The 18,754-nt window shown below is 46.2% G+C and overlaps 1 protein-coding gene across 4 annotated transcripts in view; it reads left to right on the top strand.

Moving 5' to 3' along the window:
- Nucleotides 1–15,419: 15,419 nt before the first annotated feature.
- LOC106594527 (general transcription factor IIF subunit 1) overlaps nt 15,420–18,754 on the top strand; it is a 61,557-nt gene continuing 58,222 nt past the window's right edge. For all 4 annotated transcript variants that reach the window (XM_045715472.1, XM_045715471.1, XM_045715470.1 and 1 more), the window contains exons 1-3: nt 15,420–15,713; nt 15,993–16,067; nt 17,323–17,369. In XM_045715472.1, the coding sequence (XP_045571428.1) occupies nt 16,056–16,067; nt 17,323–17,369 (59 nt within the window). In that variant the 5' untranslated portion in view covers nt 15,420–15,713; nt 15,993–16,055. The remainder of the gene's footprint in view (nt 15,714–15,992; nt 16,068–17,322; nt 17,370–18,754) is intronic.

Genomic DNA, 18,754 nt, shown 5'->3' with positions numbered 1-18,754 from the left:
AGTTCGATTTTGGTTTCATCTGACCAGAGCACCTTCTTCCACATGTTTGGTGTGTCTCCCAGGTGGCTAGTGGCAAACTTTAAACGACACTTTTTATGGATATCTTTAAGAAATGGCTTTCTTCTTGCCACTCTTCCATAAAGGCCAGATTTGTGCAGTATACGACTGATTGTTGTCCTATGGACAGAGTCTCCCACCTCAGCTGTAGATCTCTGCAGTTCATCCAGAGTGATCATGGGCCTCTTGGCTGCATCTCTGATCAGTCTTCTCCTTGTATGAGCTGAAAGTTTAGAGGGACGGCCGGGTCTTCGTAGATTTGCAGTGGTCTGATACTCCTTCCATTTCAATATTATCGCTTGCACAGTGCTCCTTGGGATGTTTAAAGCTTGGGAAATCTTTTTGTATCCAAATCCGGCTTTAAACTTCTCCACAACAGTATCTCGGACCTGCCTGGTGTGTTCCTTGTTCTTCATGATGCTCTCTGCGCTTTAAACGGACCAATGAGACTATCACAGAGCAGGTGCATTTATACGGAGACTTGATTACACACAGGTGGATTCTATTTATCATCATTAGTCATTTAGGTCAACATTGGATCATTCAGAGATCCTCACTGAACTTCTGGAGAGAGTTTGCTGCACTGAAAGTAAAGGGGCTGAATAATTTTGCACGGCCAATTTTTCTGTTTTTTATTTGTTAAAAAAGTTTGAAATATCCAATACATTTCGTTCCACTTCATAATTGTGTCCCACTTGTTGTTGATTCTTCACAAAAAATTACAGTTTTATATCTTTATGTTTGAAGCCTGAAATGTGGCAAAAGGTCGAAAAGTTCAAGGGGGCCGAATACTTTCGCAAGGCACTGTACATATACATACACGTTATATACACATTCAGTATATACATACACCCTGTGTACATGTACATACACCCCATATACACATTCACTATATACATAGGGAATAGGGTGCCATTTGGGATGTAAACCTAGTCAGTGCCCCATGATACAGTATGTTAACGACAACAGCAGTGAGACAACACAGTACCTATACAGGGGTTGGCCTTGCTGGGGTCTAGGACTGGGTTTGTGGGTGAGAAGCCAAGGAGACAGGTACAGTTGTGGGCTCCTGGTGTGTTGGTACAGACAGACTCCTGACCACAGATGGTTGAGTTGAAACACTCGTCAATATCTGTGGGGGTTCAATAGTTGAATAGTTCAGTTAGCATATTAGCATCTTACAACAGGGTGCCAGGCAGCATCCAGGTTGACAACATTATGGTCAGTAGTGTATGATAGAGATAATAATATACTGTAACATAAAATGCTACCATGAGTTCTTCCATCTCTTTTAGGAAGCACTGTAAATTAGCATAAGTTAGATGTAATGATGCAATGCATATGACTGTTGTTATCCATTCAATATGTCAATGTTTTACCGGTCCCTATCTAAATAAATGGTTTATATTAAAATATTGAAAAAGTTTAATCAGATTTATCACAGAAAGCTAGTGTTAGTGCTGTTCAGAGACCTTGGCAGTCGAAGGGTCCGTCAGGCTTGTATCCCTTGTAACAGGTGCAGGTGTAATTTCCCGGTGTGTTTGTACATTTACCAAAACCACCACAAACCTCCTCTATCTCCACACACTCATTCACATCTGGGGGGGACATAGATTTAATATGCCAATATTTACAAAGTTCCACAAATCAAAGCACACAAAACTAGACAACGTTCAGCAATTTTATTTTCTGTATGTTTTTTTTAAATCTTGCTTACACAGCAGACAGCAGACAAATTCACACGTATATATTCACAAAGTAAAAAACAGCAAAAAATGCAGGTATGTCGTTCATAGCAGCCCTGAAATTCAAACTCTGGTCTCATGTCATTGATATGATTGGTGCAATAGGTGTATGAGTGGTAAACATACCTGTGCAGGGGTTGCGGGATGGGTTGATTGCCAAGGCTGGATCTGAGGGTACAAACCCCTCTAGACAGCTACAGTTGTAGACTCCTGGTAAATTAGTACAGTTGGAATACGGACCGCAGAGATTAGCGGTCACCTCACACTCATTGATATCTGTTGGGGAGGGTTAGGACAGAGTTAGAGGTTATCTTCTAAATCAAGGGTGGAAAAATATGGCCCCGGCCTGCTAGTCAACTCAATGCAGCCCGCAGTGGATTGTTTTCTAAGAAATACTTTTTCTGTCCTTTAAATTAATTTTGAATAACACATCTGCCGTTGAATTTCTGAATCCTGATGTGGCTCTCGAGCCAAAAAGTGCCCCTACCCCTGTTCTACACACACACACACACAACACACAGACAGACAGACAGACAGACAGACAGACAGACAGACAGACAGACAGACAGACAGACAGACAGACAGACAGACAGACAGACAGACAGACAGACAGACAGACAGACAGACAGACAGACAGACAGACAGACAGGCAGACAGACAGACAGACAGAATAAATAAACCAGTTTAAATGCAAATTCCCATTTGTGACTGATTATTATTATTTCCATGTGAGAAGTGCAGTGTTTTGTACCGGTGGGTCTATGCTGAATGAACAACCATCATACCGTCTTAACTGATCAAACTGATATAACCACACAGCCCGTTACATAGCTACTACGGCACTTCTACCTTGGCAACCGTAGGATTCGTTTGTGGGTAGATGTGTTGGAGGTATCTTGTATCCAGAGACACATTGACAGCCTCCATTTTTGGTTGTACTACACTCTGCAAGGGGACCGCAGGAGCCTGCCACACAGTTCCTATGGTCTGAACAGAGAGAACAGACACACAGAGTCTACTTTAACAGTCTACTATTTTAGCTTGGAACAATGGGACACAAGAGCAGGTTCACTTCAAGTCAGATATAATGTCTCTGTGACCTTAACAGATTGACTGCTTCAAAAACAAGTAGCTTGCTTTATGATTTACTACTTTTTTACTATACACCAATCCATCAATTAAACTTCAGATAAAGTACATTTAAACAGCTCAATACACTTAAGAGCTAAATAGACAATACGATGTGTTTGGGAGGAGTACTATACAAGTCATATAAAATGCAGGGGACTTCTATACTCGCTACTCACATGTCGCATAACCCATGTAGTCGATTGGGTGGTTGTTCATCTGCCTGTACACATAGAATCCTCCAGAAGAGCAGTAGATCACTTGAATAGCTACATTGTAACTACAGCAGTAACCTGTGTTTCCACACGCGTTGCCCGTTGTTGGAGTCTCAGACTCAGACTGAGGATGTGTAAAGGTCAGATGGATGGGATAATATACCCCGCTGTAATAGGGTGGAGCACATTGTGGAATGACGGTGTCCCCTCCGATACCGACGTAGCGCACCCATATGTTTGTTCGCCTTATGTCGGTATTGATGGGGTAGCCGGGGATAGAGGAAGAGCTGAAGAGATAGTTACGTCGAGGCTCATCCAGAGACGTGTAGCCATCACAGGAACCTGGGTGGAAGAAGAAGAAGACAATAAAAAATAGAGCCCTAATGCCAGGGTTTAGCTATGGACCCACTGTTCCATCATCAGGAGAAATTGGACACATTGCCCTACAACGAGTTACTTCTATACTGTTAAACCTCCTACGAAATATCAGAAGTCATAATCAAACTGATCACATAGAATACAAATAAGGACATGCAGGGGTTATTTAAAGAACTTCCCACTGGGCATAGACATCAATTCAACGTCTATTCCACGTTGGTTAAATGTAATTTCATTGAAATGACGTGTAAACAATGTTGATTTAACCAGCCTGTGCCCAGTGGGTACTTACCATTAGGATAAGAGGAAGTCTCAATGATGAACAGAGAACCTGAAAGGAAGGAGAAGACACAAAGTCAAGGGCAGACAGTAATATAAGATGGTGATCATTTGGGATAAAATACTGAAATATCAGTCCACTCACCCAGGAGTAGAGACAGAGAACAGTAGCTCATCCTGACAGATCCGTCTTCTAGGGCTGAATACATTGAATACCTTCACCCAGTCTAACCCATACGTGCATCCCAAGAGAAACATCTCAATTTGCACACCATCCAAAACTCTGTTATCAGAAGGTTTGAGACTTATGCAAATGATCTGGTTTAGGTTTGGATACAAACCTCCATCTTAACAAAACAAAGTGAGGGAGACGATGGCTGAGGACAGAAGCTACTCTTTCACTGATGGCAGGGAGGGGGAAGAGGTGGATATCATACATTTTGAGGCCTGCTCTGTGGTAAACGCTTAAGTAGCATAACACAGCCTCAGACAATTACAGTGAGGGAAAAAAGTATTTGATCCCCTGCTGATTTTGTATGTTTGCCCACTGACAAAGAAATGATCAGTCTATAATTTTAATGGTAGGATTATTTGAACAGTGAGAGACAGAATAACAACAAAAAAATCCAGAAAAACGCATGTCAAAAATGTTATAAAATGATTTGCATTTTAATGAGGGAAATAAGTATTCGACCCCCTTTTGGACTTCGCCGTCGGCCAGAACGGGGTAGCCGGCTCACGCCAGGGAGGCACCCTTGTTCCAAAAGGAATGAAATCACTTTTCACCCAGTGCAAACTCTGCCCAACCGTGCACTCTTAATTTAATCCCCTCATTGTAATTTAGTAGGCTAATGGTATGATCCTGGGCAGGGCCCTTTGAGGCCAATTTGATGATTTAAGACTGCACTTGCCTTACCTGTGTCCTGTTCAGTTATGACCGGTTAAGCCTGATGCACAGTAGTGCATGTAGTAAATCTTCTAAAACAATTGGATTGACATGTTGTATTATATGGCGCCTTCACCGATGAATCACTAAGACCTGTAGCTATAATCTAATAAATATTTGAGCACCTCAACCTGCCATGCCTCTTGTTGAGTCTCTGTCCGTATGACTGCTAAGGTCTTTCTACAGAATACTTGAAGCTTAATTCAAATTTGTGGCAAGATTAAAGAGGTGCTCATAAAAGATTAGCGCATATCACAGGCGCTTACGTTATGTTTTTATTCAGTTGAGGAATTTACATAATTTACCATTTTTCAAATAAAATCACAGATTCTCAAAGTTTTGGATACTGTGAAAATCCCTTGTTGCCACTTAGACTCTCCTTGCAGGTTTCAGAATGACACGTGTGTGCACGTCAGGGCAGTGTTTTTTAAACAAAGAAAGTCTGTTAACATTGCTGCTGAGCTTGAAGACAGACAGGGATAAGCCTTGATTTCTACCTCACCTGTTGACTCATGATGGTTCTCAGATAACACACCTTAAAGGGGACTGAGGGGGTTGGGGGGAATGGGTTGGGGAAGCCTGTTTTGATTATTTCCCTTACATACAGAATATTACAAAACTGTTGATGCTGTTCTCTGTCTCAGTATGCATTTCTCTGAATGTTTTTCTTTTTTCGAGTGGTTGCCCACAGGTACAGGAAATGATTAAATATGAAATGCAAATACTATAGCTGAATGAATATATCCATATGTATATATCTGAATGAATATATCTGAATGAATATTCTGAATGAATATATCTGAATGAATATATCTGAATGAATAGGATTTGAATGTTATACCAGTACCTGTAACTCCATTCTGAAAAAATTATAATCTTATTAAAAAGTTGGTCATACAAAACAGGGATAAAACCATGCTGATGGAGCGATACTGTGGATGGACTAGACAGAACGAAGACAGAAAGAAGAAGTAGAACCAAGAAAGAAGTAAAATAGTGCGTCATTACTCACTGTTTTGCCTGTGCTGTCAATTTGTCTTGTAAAGCTGGACATGCTCTGTTGCATCTGGTGATCTCTATGTAAATACAGCACACTGACAAGACAATTGGAAAATAAAGAAACCAAGAACAAAAACACCTTTTTTTTAACTCCTTGTGTTCATGTGAATAAGATTTGAGAAGGTAAATTGCAGCTGTCTTTGTGCAAACCTGGTTTTATTTGTAAATGTATTTTCTACCATTATCTGCAGTCCTCTCTCAACATGCTTTCAGGGGTTTAGGGCGGTTCATTTGAGTGATGAGTGAGGCCAAAGCAAAGATTCTATGTAAAGCCCGCTTATGTCAATTCTCTGAGTCTTCATTTGTATACTAGTCTATAATGTTTTTTGTTCATTTGCTTCTTGATATTTCTGTAAATAGTATAGTATTACCCTTCCTTATTCTGAATTTCCAATCATTGCAAACAACTCCAAAATTCTTGAACGTGCCGTCCTTGGCCAGCTCTCTTGCTATCTCTCTCAGAATGACCTTCTTGATCCAAATCAGTCAGGTTTAAAGACTGGTCATTCAACTGAGACTGCTCTTCTCTGTGTCACGGAGGCTCTCCGCACTGCTAAAGCAAACTCTCTCTCCTCTGCTCTCATCCTTCTAGACCTATCTGCTGCCTTTGATACTGTGAACCACCAGATCCTCCTCTCCACCCTCTCCGAGTTGGGCATCTCCGGCGCGGCCCACGCTTGGATTGCGTCCTACCTGACAGGTCGCTCCTACCAGGTGGCGTGGCGAGAATCTGTCTCCGCACCACGTGCTCTTACCACTGGTGTCCCCCAGGGCTCTGTTCTAGGCCCTCTCCTATTCTCGCTATACACCAAGTCACTCTGCTCTGTCATATCCTGACATGGTCTCTCCTATCATTGCTATGCAGACGACACACAATTAATCTTCTCCTTTCCCCCTTCTGATAACCAGGTGGCGAATCGCATCTCGGCATGTCTGGCAGACATATCAGTGTGGATGACGGATCACCACCTCAAGCTGAACCTCGGCAAGACGGATCTGCTTTTCCTCCCGGGGAAGGACTGCCCATTCCATGATTTCGCCATCACGGTTGACAACTCCATTGTGTCCTCCTCCCAGAGTGCTAAGAACCTTGGCGTGACCCTGGACAACACCCTGTCGTTCTCCACTAACATCAAGGCGGTGACCCGATCCTGTAGGTTCATGCTCTACAACATTCGCAGAGTACGACCCTGCCTCACACAGGAAGCGGCGCAGGTCCTAATCCAGGCACTTGTCATCTCCCGTCTGAATTATTGCAACTCGCTGTTGGCTGGGCTCCCTGCCTGTGCCATTAAACCCCTACAACTCATCCAGAACGCCGCAGCCCGTCTGGTGTTCAACCTTCCCAAGTTCTCTCACGTCACCCCGCTCCTCCGCTCTCTCCACTGGCTTCCAGTTGAAGCTCGCATCCGCTACAAGACCATGGTGCTTGCCTACGGAGCCGTGAGGGGAACGGGACCTCCGTACCTTCAGGCTCTGATCAGTCCCTACACCCAAACGAGGGCACTGCGCTCATCCACCGCTGGACTGCTGGCCCCCCTACCTCTGAGGAAGCACAGTTCCCGCTCAGCCCAGTCAAAACTGTTCGCTGCTCTGGCACCCCTATGGTGGAACAAGCTCCCTCACGACGCCAGGACAGCGGAGTCAATCACCACCTTCCGGAGACACCTGAAACCCCACCTCTTTAAGGAATACCTAGGATAGGATAAAGTAATCCTTCTAACCCCCCCCTAAAAGATTTAGATGCACTATTGTAAAGGGGTTGTTCCACTGGATATCATATGGTGAATGCACCAATTTGTAAGTCGCTCTGGATAAGAGCGTCTGCTAAATGACTTAAATGTAAATGTAAATGTAGTTAGATGAGCGTTTCCCAATCCAGAGGCTTCAGTTATCAAAGGTGTCACGACTCCCGCCGAAGTCGGCTCCTCTCCTTGTTCGGGCAGCGCTCGGCGGTCGACATCACCGGTCTTCTAGCCATCGCCGTACCACCTTTCATTTCCCATTTGTTTTGTCTTGTTTTCCCGCACACCTGGTTTACCTCCCCTCATCACTCTACATGTATATTATCCTCTGTTCCCCCCATGTCTGTTTGTGTAATTGTTCGTTACGTTTATTGTGTGACGCGTCAGGCTGGTTTTTTCCGGTTATTGTTTTGAACCCGTGGTATTGTATTGTTGTACATTATTCTGTGTGACTAGTGCGCTATTCGCTTTTGCCTTTGGCTGGAGTCTTGTGACGCTGTTGCATCCGACTGTTTTGCTTCTGCCAATTAAAGTGTGCCTGTTCACTCATCTCTGCTCTCCTGCACCTGACTCCAGTTGACCAGTTGCGCACACAGATTGACAGAATTACACACCACCATGGAGTCAGCAGGAGCAGGTACCCCGGTTATAGGGGTTGAGGAGCGCATCAGAGAACACGCGGCGATGCTGCAACATCTCGACGTCGCAATGGACTGCGTTGTCCAGACCATGGACCGCTGGGAGAGACAGAGAGTCCCTCCAGCGCCTCCACCAGCACAACAGGGGTTACCACTACTCGTCCCTCCTGTACCCGGCCCCAGTGGGATGCGTCTCACCCTTCCCAGGGAGTATGATGGGATGGCGGCACGGTGCCAGGGTTTCCTAATACAGCTGGAACTATACCTGGCCACCGTTTACCCGGCTCCCTCGGGAAGGGAGAAGGTGTCCGCCCTCGTCTCATGCCTCTCGGGGAGAGCTCTAGATTGGGCTAACGCCGTGTGGGGAGAAGGAGATACGGCATTGGACGATTTCGAGGAGTTCACCCGCCGCTTCCGGGCTGTCTTTGACCACCCGCCCGAGGGTAGAGCGGCGGGTGAACGTCTCTTCCACCTGAAGCAGGGGACGAGGAGCGCCCAGGAGTTCGCCCTGGAATTTCAGACCCTGGCCGCAGGAGCGGGATGGAACGACAGGGCTCTTATCAACCACTACCACTGCAGCCTGCGTGAAGATGTCCGTCGGGAGTTGGCCTGCAGGGATACCACCCTCACCTTCAACCAGCTGGTGGACCTGTCCATTCGGTTGGATAACATGCTGGTCACTCGCGGACGTCCAGAGAGGGCTTTGTCGGTTCCCTCTCCCAGCACCACCACTCCGGTGCCTATGGAGCTAGGAGATGCTGCGCTCAGGGAGGCCGGAGGAAGGGCTTTCACGTGCACTATCTGTGGCCGCAGAGGTCACAGTGCCGGTCGGTGCCGGGTTGGTTCCTCTGTGGGTCGAGGCAGCAGGCAGGGCACTCTGGCGTCACCCCAGGTGAGCCTGCACCACTCTCATCCAGAGCCCTCTGTTGTACACCTGTTTGTGCATGTTTACTTTCCTGAGTTTTCCCCACATTCCCAGCATAAGGCGCTCGTCGATTCAGGCGCGGCTGGGATATTTTATCGACCGAGCATTCGATCAGAGGTTAAGGATCCCTATTGTTCGAGATGTTAGGCCTTTCCCAGTTCACGCTCCGGACAGTCGACCATTAGGGTCCAGGTTGATTACGGAGGCCACCACTCCCCTGGGCATGGTGACGCAGGGGGGTCACAAGGAGAGAATCAGTCTCTTCCTCATTGACTCTCCTGCGTTTCCCGTGGTACTAGGCCTTCCCTGGTTAGCTCATCATGACCCCACCATTTCATGGCAACAGAGGGCTCTCACGGGGTGGTCGCCAGAGTGCTTGGGTAGGTGTTTAGGGGCGTCCATTGGTGCTACTACGGTGGAAAGTACAGACCAGGTCTTCACCTTGTGCATTCCCCCCGAATTTTCCGATTTGGCTCTCGCCTCCTCTAAAAAGAGGGCGACTCAATTACCACCCCATCGTCGGGGGGATTGTGCGATAAACCTCCAGGTAGACGCCACACTTCCCAGGAGTCACATGTATCCCCTGTCACAGGCAGAGACGGCAGCTATGGAAACATATGTCTCCGAATCCCTGCGTCAGGGGTACATTCGGTCCTCCACTTCACCCGCCTCCTCGAGTTTCTTTTTTGTGAAGAAGAAGGAGGGAGGTCTGCGCTCGTGTATTGACTATCATGCCCTAAACCGGAGCGCTGTGAGGTACAGTTACCCGCTGCTTCTCATAGCCACAGCGATCGAGTCAATGCACGGGGTGCACTTCTTCACCAAACTAGATCTCAGGAGCGTGTATAACCTGGTGCGTATCCGGGAGGGAGACGAGTGGAAGACAGCATTCAGTACTACCTCAGGGCACTATGAGTACCTCGTCATGCCGTACGGTTTGATGAATGCTCCATCAGTCTTCCAAGCCTTTGTAGAAAAAGATTTTCAGGGACCTGCACGGGCTGGGTGTAGTGGTGTATATTGATGACATTCTGATATACTCCGCTGCATGCGCCGAGCATGTGTCCCTGGTGCGCAGGGTGCTTGGGCGACTGTTGGAGCATGACCTGTACGTCAAGGCTGAGAAATGCCTATTCTTCCAGCAGTCCGTCTCCTTCCTAGGGTACCGCATTTCCACCTCAGGGGTGGAGATGGAGAGTGACCACATTTCAAACGTGTGTAATTGGCCAACTCCCACCACGGTAAAGGAGGTGCAGCGGTTTTTAGGGTTTGCCAACTACTACCGGAGGTTTATCCGGCGTTTTGGCCAGGTAGCGGCTCCCATTAGCTCACTGCTGAAGGGGGGTCCGGTACGTTTGCAGTGGTCGGCTTAGGCGGACAGTGCTTTTGGTCACCTAAGGGCTTTGTTTTCCTCGGCTCCCGTGCTGGCCCATCCGGATCCTTCTTTGGCGTTCATAGTGGAGGTGGACGCCTCCGAGGCTGGGATAGGAGCCGTGCTCTCTCAGCGATCGGGCATGCCACCGAAGCGCCACACCTGTGCCTTCTTCTCGAGGAAGCTCAGCCCGGCGGAGCGAAACTATGATGTGAGTGACCGGGAGCGGTTGGCTGTGGTTAAGGCGTTGAAGGCGTGGAGACATTGGCTTGAGGGGGCTAAACACCCTTTCCTCATCTGGATTGACCACCGCAGCCTGGAGCACATCCAGGCAGCGAGGAGACTGAATCCTCATCAGGCAAGGTGGGCCATGTTTTTTACCCGTTTTGTGTTCACCCTTTCCTACAGACCAGGTTCCCAAGATGTGAAAGCAGACGCACTGTCCCGGCTGTATGACACAGAGGAGCGGCACATGGATCATACTCCCAAACTCCCGGCCTCCTGCCTGGTAGCGCCGGTAGTGTGGGAGCTGGACGCGGACATTGAGCAGGCGTTACGTGCAGAGCCCACTCCCCTCCAGCGTCCCGCTGGGCATCTGTACGTTCCGTCTGCTGTCCGTGACCGGTTGATCTACTGGGCCCACACGTCACCCTCCTCTGGTCATCCTGGGATCAGTCGGACGGTGCGCTGTTTGAGTGGGAAGTACTGGTGGCCTACCTTGGCCAAGGACGTGAGGGTTTATGTTTCTTCCTGCTCGGTGTGCACCCAGTGTAAGGCTCCTAGGCACCTGCCCAGAGGTAAGCTCCACCCCTTTCCTGTTCCACAACGGCCTTGGTCGCACCTGTCATGGATTTTCTTACCGATCCCCCCCCCCCACAGGGTAACACCACGATCCTGGTCGTTGTGGATCATTTCTCTAAGTCCTGCCATCTCCTCCCTCTGCCCGGTCTCCCTACGGCCCTACAGACTGCGGAGGCCTTGTTTACGCATGTCTTCCGGCACTACGGGGTACCTGAGGATATAGTGTCTGATCGAGGTCCTCAGTTCACGTCGAGGGTTTGGAGGGCGTTCATGGAACGTCTGGGGTTCTCGATCAGCCTTACCTCGGGGTTTCATCCCGAGAGGAATGGGCAGGTGGAGAGAGTGAACCAGGATGTGGGCAGGTTTCTGCGGTCTTATTGCCAGGACCGGCCGGGGGAGTGGGCAGCGTTTGTTCCCTGGGCCGAGATGGCTCAGAACTTGCTCCGCCACTCCTCCACTAACCTCTCCCCCTTCCAGTGCGTACTGGGGTACCAGCCGGTTCTGACGCCTTGGCATCAGAGTCAGACCGAGGCTCCTGCGGTGGACGACTGGTTCAGGCACGCGGAGGAGACATGGGACGCCGCCCATGTTCATCTCCAGCAGGCCGTGCTGCGCCCGAAAATCAGCGCAGACCGTCACCGCAGTGAGGCCCCGGTGTTCGCACCGGGGGCCGGGTCTGGCTCTCGACTCGAAACATGCCCCTCCACCTGCCCTGCCGGAAGCTGGGCCCGCGGTTTGTGGGGCCATTTAAAGTCCTGGAAAGTGAATGAGGTTAGTTACAGGTTACAGCTTCCCCCCAATTACCGTATTAACCCCTCGTTCCATGTATCTCTTCTCAGGCCGGTGGTGGCTGGCCCGTTCCAGGAGTCTGAGGTGCGGGAGGTTCCTCCGCCCCCTCTGGACATCGAGGGGCCCCCGGCGTACTCTTTTCGCTCCATACTGGATTTGAGGCGTCGGGTGAGGGGCCTTCAGTACCTCGTGGAGTGGGAGGGGTACAGTCCAGAGGAGAAGTGCTGGGTTCCGGTGGAGGACGTATTGGACCCTTCAATGCAGCGGGAGTTCCTCCGTCTCCGACCGGATCGCACTGCGCCTCGCCCTCCGGGTCGTCCCCAAGGCCGGTGTCGCTGCGCTGCTGGTGCCTCGCGTCAGGGATGGGGTACTCTCACGACCCCCGACGAAGTCGGCTCCTCTCCTTGTTCGGGCAGTGCTCGGCGGTCGACGTCACCGGTCTTCTAGCCATCGCCGTACCACCTTTCATTTTCCATTTGTTTTGTCTTGTTTTCCCACACACCTGGTTTACCTCCCCTCATCACTCTACATGTATATTATCCTCTGTTCCCCCCATGTCTGTGTGTGTAATTGTTCGTTAGGTTTATTGTGTGACGCGTCAGGCTGGTTTTTTCCGGGTATTGTTTTGAACCCGTGGTATTGTATTGTTGTACATTATTCTGTGTGACTAGTGCGCTATTCGCTTTTTCCTTTGGCTGGAGTGTTGTGACGCTGTTGCGTCCGACTGTTTTGCTTCTGCCAATTAAAGTGTGCCTGTTCACTCATCTCTGCTCTCCTGCACTTGACTCCAGGTGACCAGTTGCGCACACAGATTGACAAAAGGGTGCATGCACATAAAAAGACTCTAAACCTAAGGTGCATTCAGTTCACTTGAACGTTTGCTAAGTTGCGGAACGGTTTGTACTGAATGACACATTTACCCAAAACGTTCTTTCTTGTATGTTATTGAAAAGGCTTTGAGGTACTTTTGCTCCTGTTTGGTGGGTGTGGCGAGGTGTGGCTTGAAACAATGAGTGACCTATTTAAAGGGCGGTGGCCATGCTGACTGCGTTACCCAATCCACAACCCAACCCCTCACAGTTTTTCAACTGGTCGCTCAGTACAGCACCGTTTCCGTTCAATTAAACATTCCAGAACGTAAAGACTTACTGAACGCAGCCCTTGTGTATGCCAGTGTTCCTGCAAAGGTTGGTATTTATCAATTATGAACTTGACAGGAAAGTATGATTATTTCCACAGTCCACATACTCTTAGATCATGCATATGCACAACTTCTAGTGGTTGATCAAATATTGTTATTTGGGAAATGTATGTTTTGTTTATGCAGATGAATTATAATAATGGTAGTCTAATATATTATAATGTAGGCCTAATTATAAAACAGATGCATTTGCCGTTGGTAAGGAGATCGCAAGGCAGCAAGCGCTTATGTGCTTATTGTACTTGTATTATATAGGCCTAAATAATAATCATATTGCAGGACGTCTCTCCTTTTCTGACATGACTGACTTATTCCCACTACACAACAAATATTAGCCTACCATTTATCCATCACTCATTTAATAGCCAAACTTCCTCAAAAATAAATAGCTAGACAGGTAGCCTATTTAAAATATTTGACAGCATAGGCTACAGTAGGCCAATTGCAGTGCAATTGGAGCACAACATCATAGCCTATTTAAATGTAGAGCCAATACCAAGGGAGGAGTTAGAAACACAATAATCTATTGATAAACAAAATAGTCAACCTGGACTCAGGGGTAGACGTAACATGGTAAACGAAAAATCCAGGTTGCTCAAATTAGTATGATATGTTACGTTTGGTAGGGTATGTATTAATTTGTGGATGTCAATCATCCATTTGGTATGATACAGTATGTTACTAATTACAATTCGTATGATATGTTCCGAATTAGAATTTGTATGATATGTTGCGAATTGCAATTTGTTGTGGCTAACAATAGCTAGGTGGCTAATGCTAATATTAGCTAGGTGGTTAACGTTAGCTAGGCTATGGGTTAGGGGTTTAGGTTAGGGTTAAGGTTAGTGTTAAAGTTAAGGGTTAGGTTAAAGGGTTAAGGTTAGGGTTAGGGTTAGCTTACATGCTAAGTAATCTCAAAGTAGCTCAATAGTAGTATGCAGTTGAAAAGTTGCTAATTGACTAAAATGCTAAAGTTGTTTGTGATGAGATTCGAACACGCACCTTTGGGTTGCTAGACAATCGCGATATACGCCCATCCATCCATCCATCCACCCACCCCACCCCACCCCAACCAACCACCTTCCTTTAGTTTTGCCTTAAGTAACCTTTTGTCTTATGTAACAACACCAAACCTAACATATCATATTAATTTGAGTATCCCAGATTTTTTACAATGTTACTTCTAGTCTATGAGACCAGGTTGAAATATTGTACAACAATTCGTATTTTCCGTAGAAGTATGCTGTAGCATTGATCAAATAGACAATCAAACTTGCAAAATGTGCTGCCTGTATTTGGCACTTGCTATAAGCGGCATGCATTTTTTGTTTGAAAAAGTCACTGCAAAAGATAAAAACATTATGCCCACAACTTTATATAAATATAATCTAATTTGCCATTGCATTATCTTTTACAAACTTCCATGGCATCTTCAACATCTCCAAATCATACAGCAAATGAGGGTGATTTTGTACCAGAAAAGGTGAATGGAGGGCGTTTTCCAGGCAGGGTTGTAACACTCGTTCACAAGTGCACAAATATAGTATGGCTGTAATTTATCAGTGAAAAGGTGTATATATTGCACGATACAGTTTGATAAATAAAAATAATTTGTTGGTAAATAACTGAGTCTTGGCAAATATGCAGCAAGGTAGAATCACAGCAGCCTACTGTAGATGGTCTCTCAACAGTTGTCAACAAGATTTTTTCAACCATGATTCGTCACCAAGGATTTTAAAGTAACTGTCCAGTGAAAATCTCACTTTTAAAATTCAATTTCTGTTAACTCGTACACAAATAATGTTGACCCGTTATACTCGTATTTGTGGTCAACGCATTAATTGGAGAATTATTTATTTTTTAAATCACACCTCAAACTTTTATCTCAAGCAGATGTTTAAAATATGCTTGCTATTTCCTCACAGAGGATGATGTCATCCACCTGCATTAATTATACTTTTTTGGAAGGAATTGTAATTAATTATAGGACATATTTCATAGATATCTGGAAACATTGGACAGTTGTTTTAATAATAGCATATACTTTTGTTTCGCGGCACGCACCTATGTGGCTCCGATCTACTAAGAACTAACTGCTGTTTGACTTTGTTTTCCGGCCGACCATTATTCGTGACGGAACGGTTGGCAGAAAGCAGCGAGACTTGTCTTGTGTTAGTGTTATTTTGGATCCTTAGTACGTCCCTACCGAAATAAGGGAAAAGGTTTATGGTTAGGTTTAGGGTAGGGACGTCCCAAGGATACCAGATAGCACTAAGCCAAGACAAATATTTAACTAACGACTGCATGAGTAACATTAGCTACCAGATATATGTGCTCGATACAAACTAAGACGAAATGTTATCCAATTCTTACGTTTGATTACCTATAAAGCATAAAATATAGCAACATCTTTTTGTTTCGCACATTTTGAAGAGGTAGGTTTACTGGGTCAATATATTTCTGGAGTGTCTTTCTTAGCCTACTGGGAACTAGTTACAGACTAACGTACAGTATTAACTCAGAGGAAGAGGCGAAGCCTTTAATATCCAAAATCTATGGCTCTATAGCTGACGTTAGTACATAAATGACCACAAACAACTGCCTTATGATGAGTAATTTCTACATATGCTGAGACCGAAGTCATTTAACTTAAGCATGTCCTATAGTTTTCTATCTAGCTATGAACTGAATGAAATGTCGTTATACTTCAACAGGTGATCACTTACAGGTGACTGCTTGACTAAGAATAGGGGCATACTGCCTCTGTATAGTCGACCATGACGTCACTGGTAAGTATTGGGTGTATGGTTTACTTGTGGGGTCAACATGACGGTATCAGTCTATTGCTTCATCTGTTGCTTGCTTATCTCATTGTCAGGCTTGCTGGGCATTAATATGGAGTCCCCCTTTGCTGCTATAGCAGCCTCCACTGTTCTGGGAAGGCTTTCCACTAGATGTTGGAACATTGCTGCAGGGATTTGCTTCCATTCTGAATTCAGCCACAAAAACATTAGTGAGGTCGGGCATTGATGCTGGGCATTTAGGCCTGGCTCGCGGTCGTCGTTCCAATTCATCCCAAAGGTGTTCGATGGGGTTGAGGTCAGGGCTCTATGCAGGCCAGTCAAGTTCATCCACCGATCTCAACAAACCATTTCTGTATAGACCTTGCTTTGTGCATGGGGGCATTGTCATGCTGAAACAGGAAAGGGCCTTCCCCAAACTGTTGCCACAAAGTTGGAAGCACAGAATCGTCTAGAATGTCAATGTCCGCTGTAGCGTTAAGATTTCCTTTACCGGAACTAAGGAGCTTAGCCCGAACATGAAAAACAGCACCGGACCATTATTCCTCCTCCACCAAACTTTACAGTTGGCACTGTGTATTGCCGCCAAACCCAGATTCGTCTGTTAGACTGACAGATAGTGAAGCGTGATTCATCACTACAGAGAACGCGTTTCCACTGCTCCAGAGTCCAATGGCGGCAAGCTTCACACCACTCCAGCCGACGCTTGGCATTGTGATCTTAGGCTTGTGTGCGGCTGCTCGGCCATGGAAACCCATTTCATGAAGCTCCTGACAAACAGTTATTGTACTACGTTGCTTCCAGAGGCAGTTTGGAACTTGGTAGTGAGTGTTGCAACTCAGGACAGACAATTCTTACGAGCTTCAGCACTCGGCAGTCCCGTTCTGTGAGCTTGTGTGGCCTACCACTGCGCGGCTGATCCGATGTTGCTCCTAAATGTTTCCACTTCACAATAACAGCAGTTAGAGTTGACTGGGGCAGCTCTAACGGCAGAAATGTTACGAACTGACTAGTTGGAAAGGTGGCATCCTTTGAAGGTGCCAATTTGAAAGTCACTGAGCTCTTCAGTAAGGCCATTCTACTGCCAATGTTTGTCTGTTGAGATTGCATGTCTGTGTGCTCAATTTTTATACACCTGCCAGGATCGAGTGTGGCTGAAATAGCTGAATCCACTAATTTGAAGGGGTGTCCACTTACTTTTGTATATGTAGTGTACCAAACTGGGTGTGTGTTTTTTTTACAGGGGGGCAGCAGTTCCTCTTCTACAGAGTACATAGTCCGGGTCCCCAAGTAAGTACTATCCAAGGCCTACAGCCATTGGGTTCGCATTTAACATTTGACCACAGCAGGGCCAATGTGTACAACATTCCCGACCCTCTGTCTAACCGTTAATTATCATTGCATGCAATACGGTTTTGGAAACCTCAAACTCTACTTTCATATCACTCCAAAATAATTTTTCAAATACAAAAGACACTTACCGTGCATAATTTTACATGGATTCCCACAGAGGTTTTTTGCGTTGCACATTTACCCGAACTATCTGAACTACGACACTTCCTGAGCTAATGGAAACGTGGGAGTGAACACATAAAGAAAACAAAAACATCTCAAACAAAAACCTCAGTTGATATCTGTGTAAAACAGCTAACTTTCCCTAAGTGTATCTTCTGTATTTGTAGTGTTCCAAGCAGGACATAAAATGTACTTTTTGGTTCACCAGCCACTGTGTCAGATTTCTACGTTACAGCATTAATCTAAAATAGATTAAATTATTTTTTTCCTCCTCAATCTACATACAATAGTCCATAATGACAAAGCGAAAACAGGTTTTTAGACATTTTATATAAAAACAATATATAGATCCCTTATTTACCTAAGTATTCAGACCCTTTGTTATGAGACTCAAAAATGAGCTCCTGTGCATCCTGTTTCCATTGATCATCCTTGAGAAGTTTTTACAACTTGATTGGAGTCCACCTGTGGTAAATTCAATTGATTTGACATGATTTGGAAAGGCACACAGTCTATATAAGGTCCCATAGTTGACAGTGCATGTCAGAGCAAAAACCAAGCCATGAGGTCAGAGGAATTGCCGTAGAGCTCTGATACAGGATTGTGTCGAGGCACAGATCTGGGGAAGGGTACCAAAAAATATCTGCAGCATTGAATGTCCCCAAGAACACAGTGGCCTCCATCATTCTTAATTAAATGGAAGAAGTTTGAAACCACCAAGACTTCCTAGCGCTGGCTGGTCGACCAGCCAAATTGAGCAATCGGGGGAGAAGGGCCTTGATCAGAAAGGTGACCAAGAACCCAATGGTCACTCTGACAGAGCTCCACAGTTCCTCTGTGGAGATGGGAGAACCTTCAAGAAGGACAACTATCTCTGCAGCACTCCACCAATCAGGCATTTATGGTAGAGTAGCCAGACGGAAGCCACTCCTCAGTAAAAGGCACATGACAAGCCGCTTGGAGTAAGCCTAAAGGACTTTCAAACCATGAGAAATAATATTATCTGGTCTGATGAAACCAAGATTGAACTCTTTGGCCTGAATACTAAGCGTCACGTCTGGAGGAAACCGGCATCATCCTTATGGTGAAACATGGTGGCAGCCTCATGCTGTGGGAATGTTTTTCAGCGGCAGGTTTTGGGAGACTAGTCAGGATGGAAG

Source organism: Salmo salar, chromosome ssa03 (assembly GCF_905237065.1).
Source record: "Salmo salar chromosome ssa03, Ssal_v3.1, whole genome shotgun sequence".
Lineage (NCBI taxonomy): Eukaryota > Metazoa > Chordata > Actinopteri > Salmoniformes > Salmonidae > Salmo > Salmo salar.
Note: the sequence above shows the minus strand (reverse complement) of the source record. Positions and strands in the feature narration are given on the sequence as shown.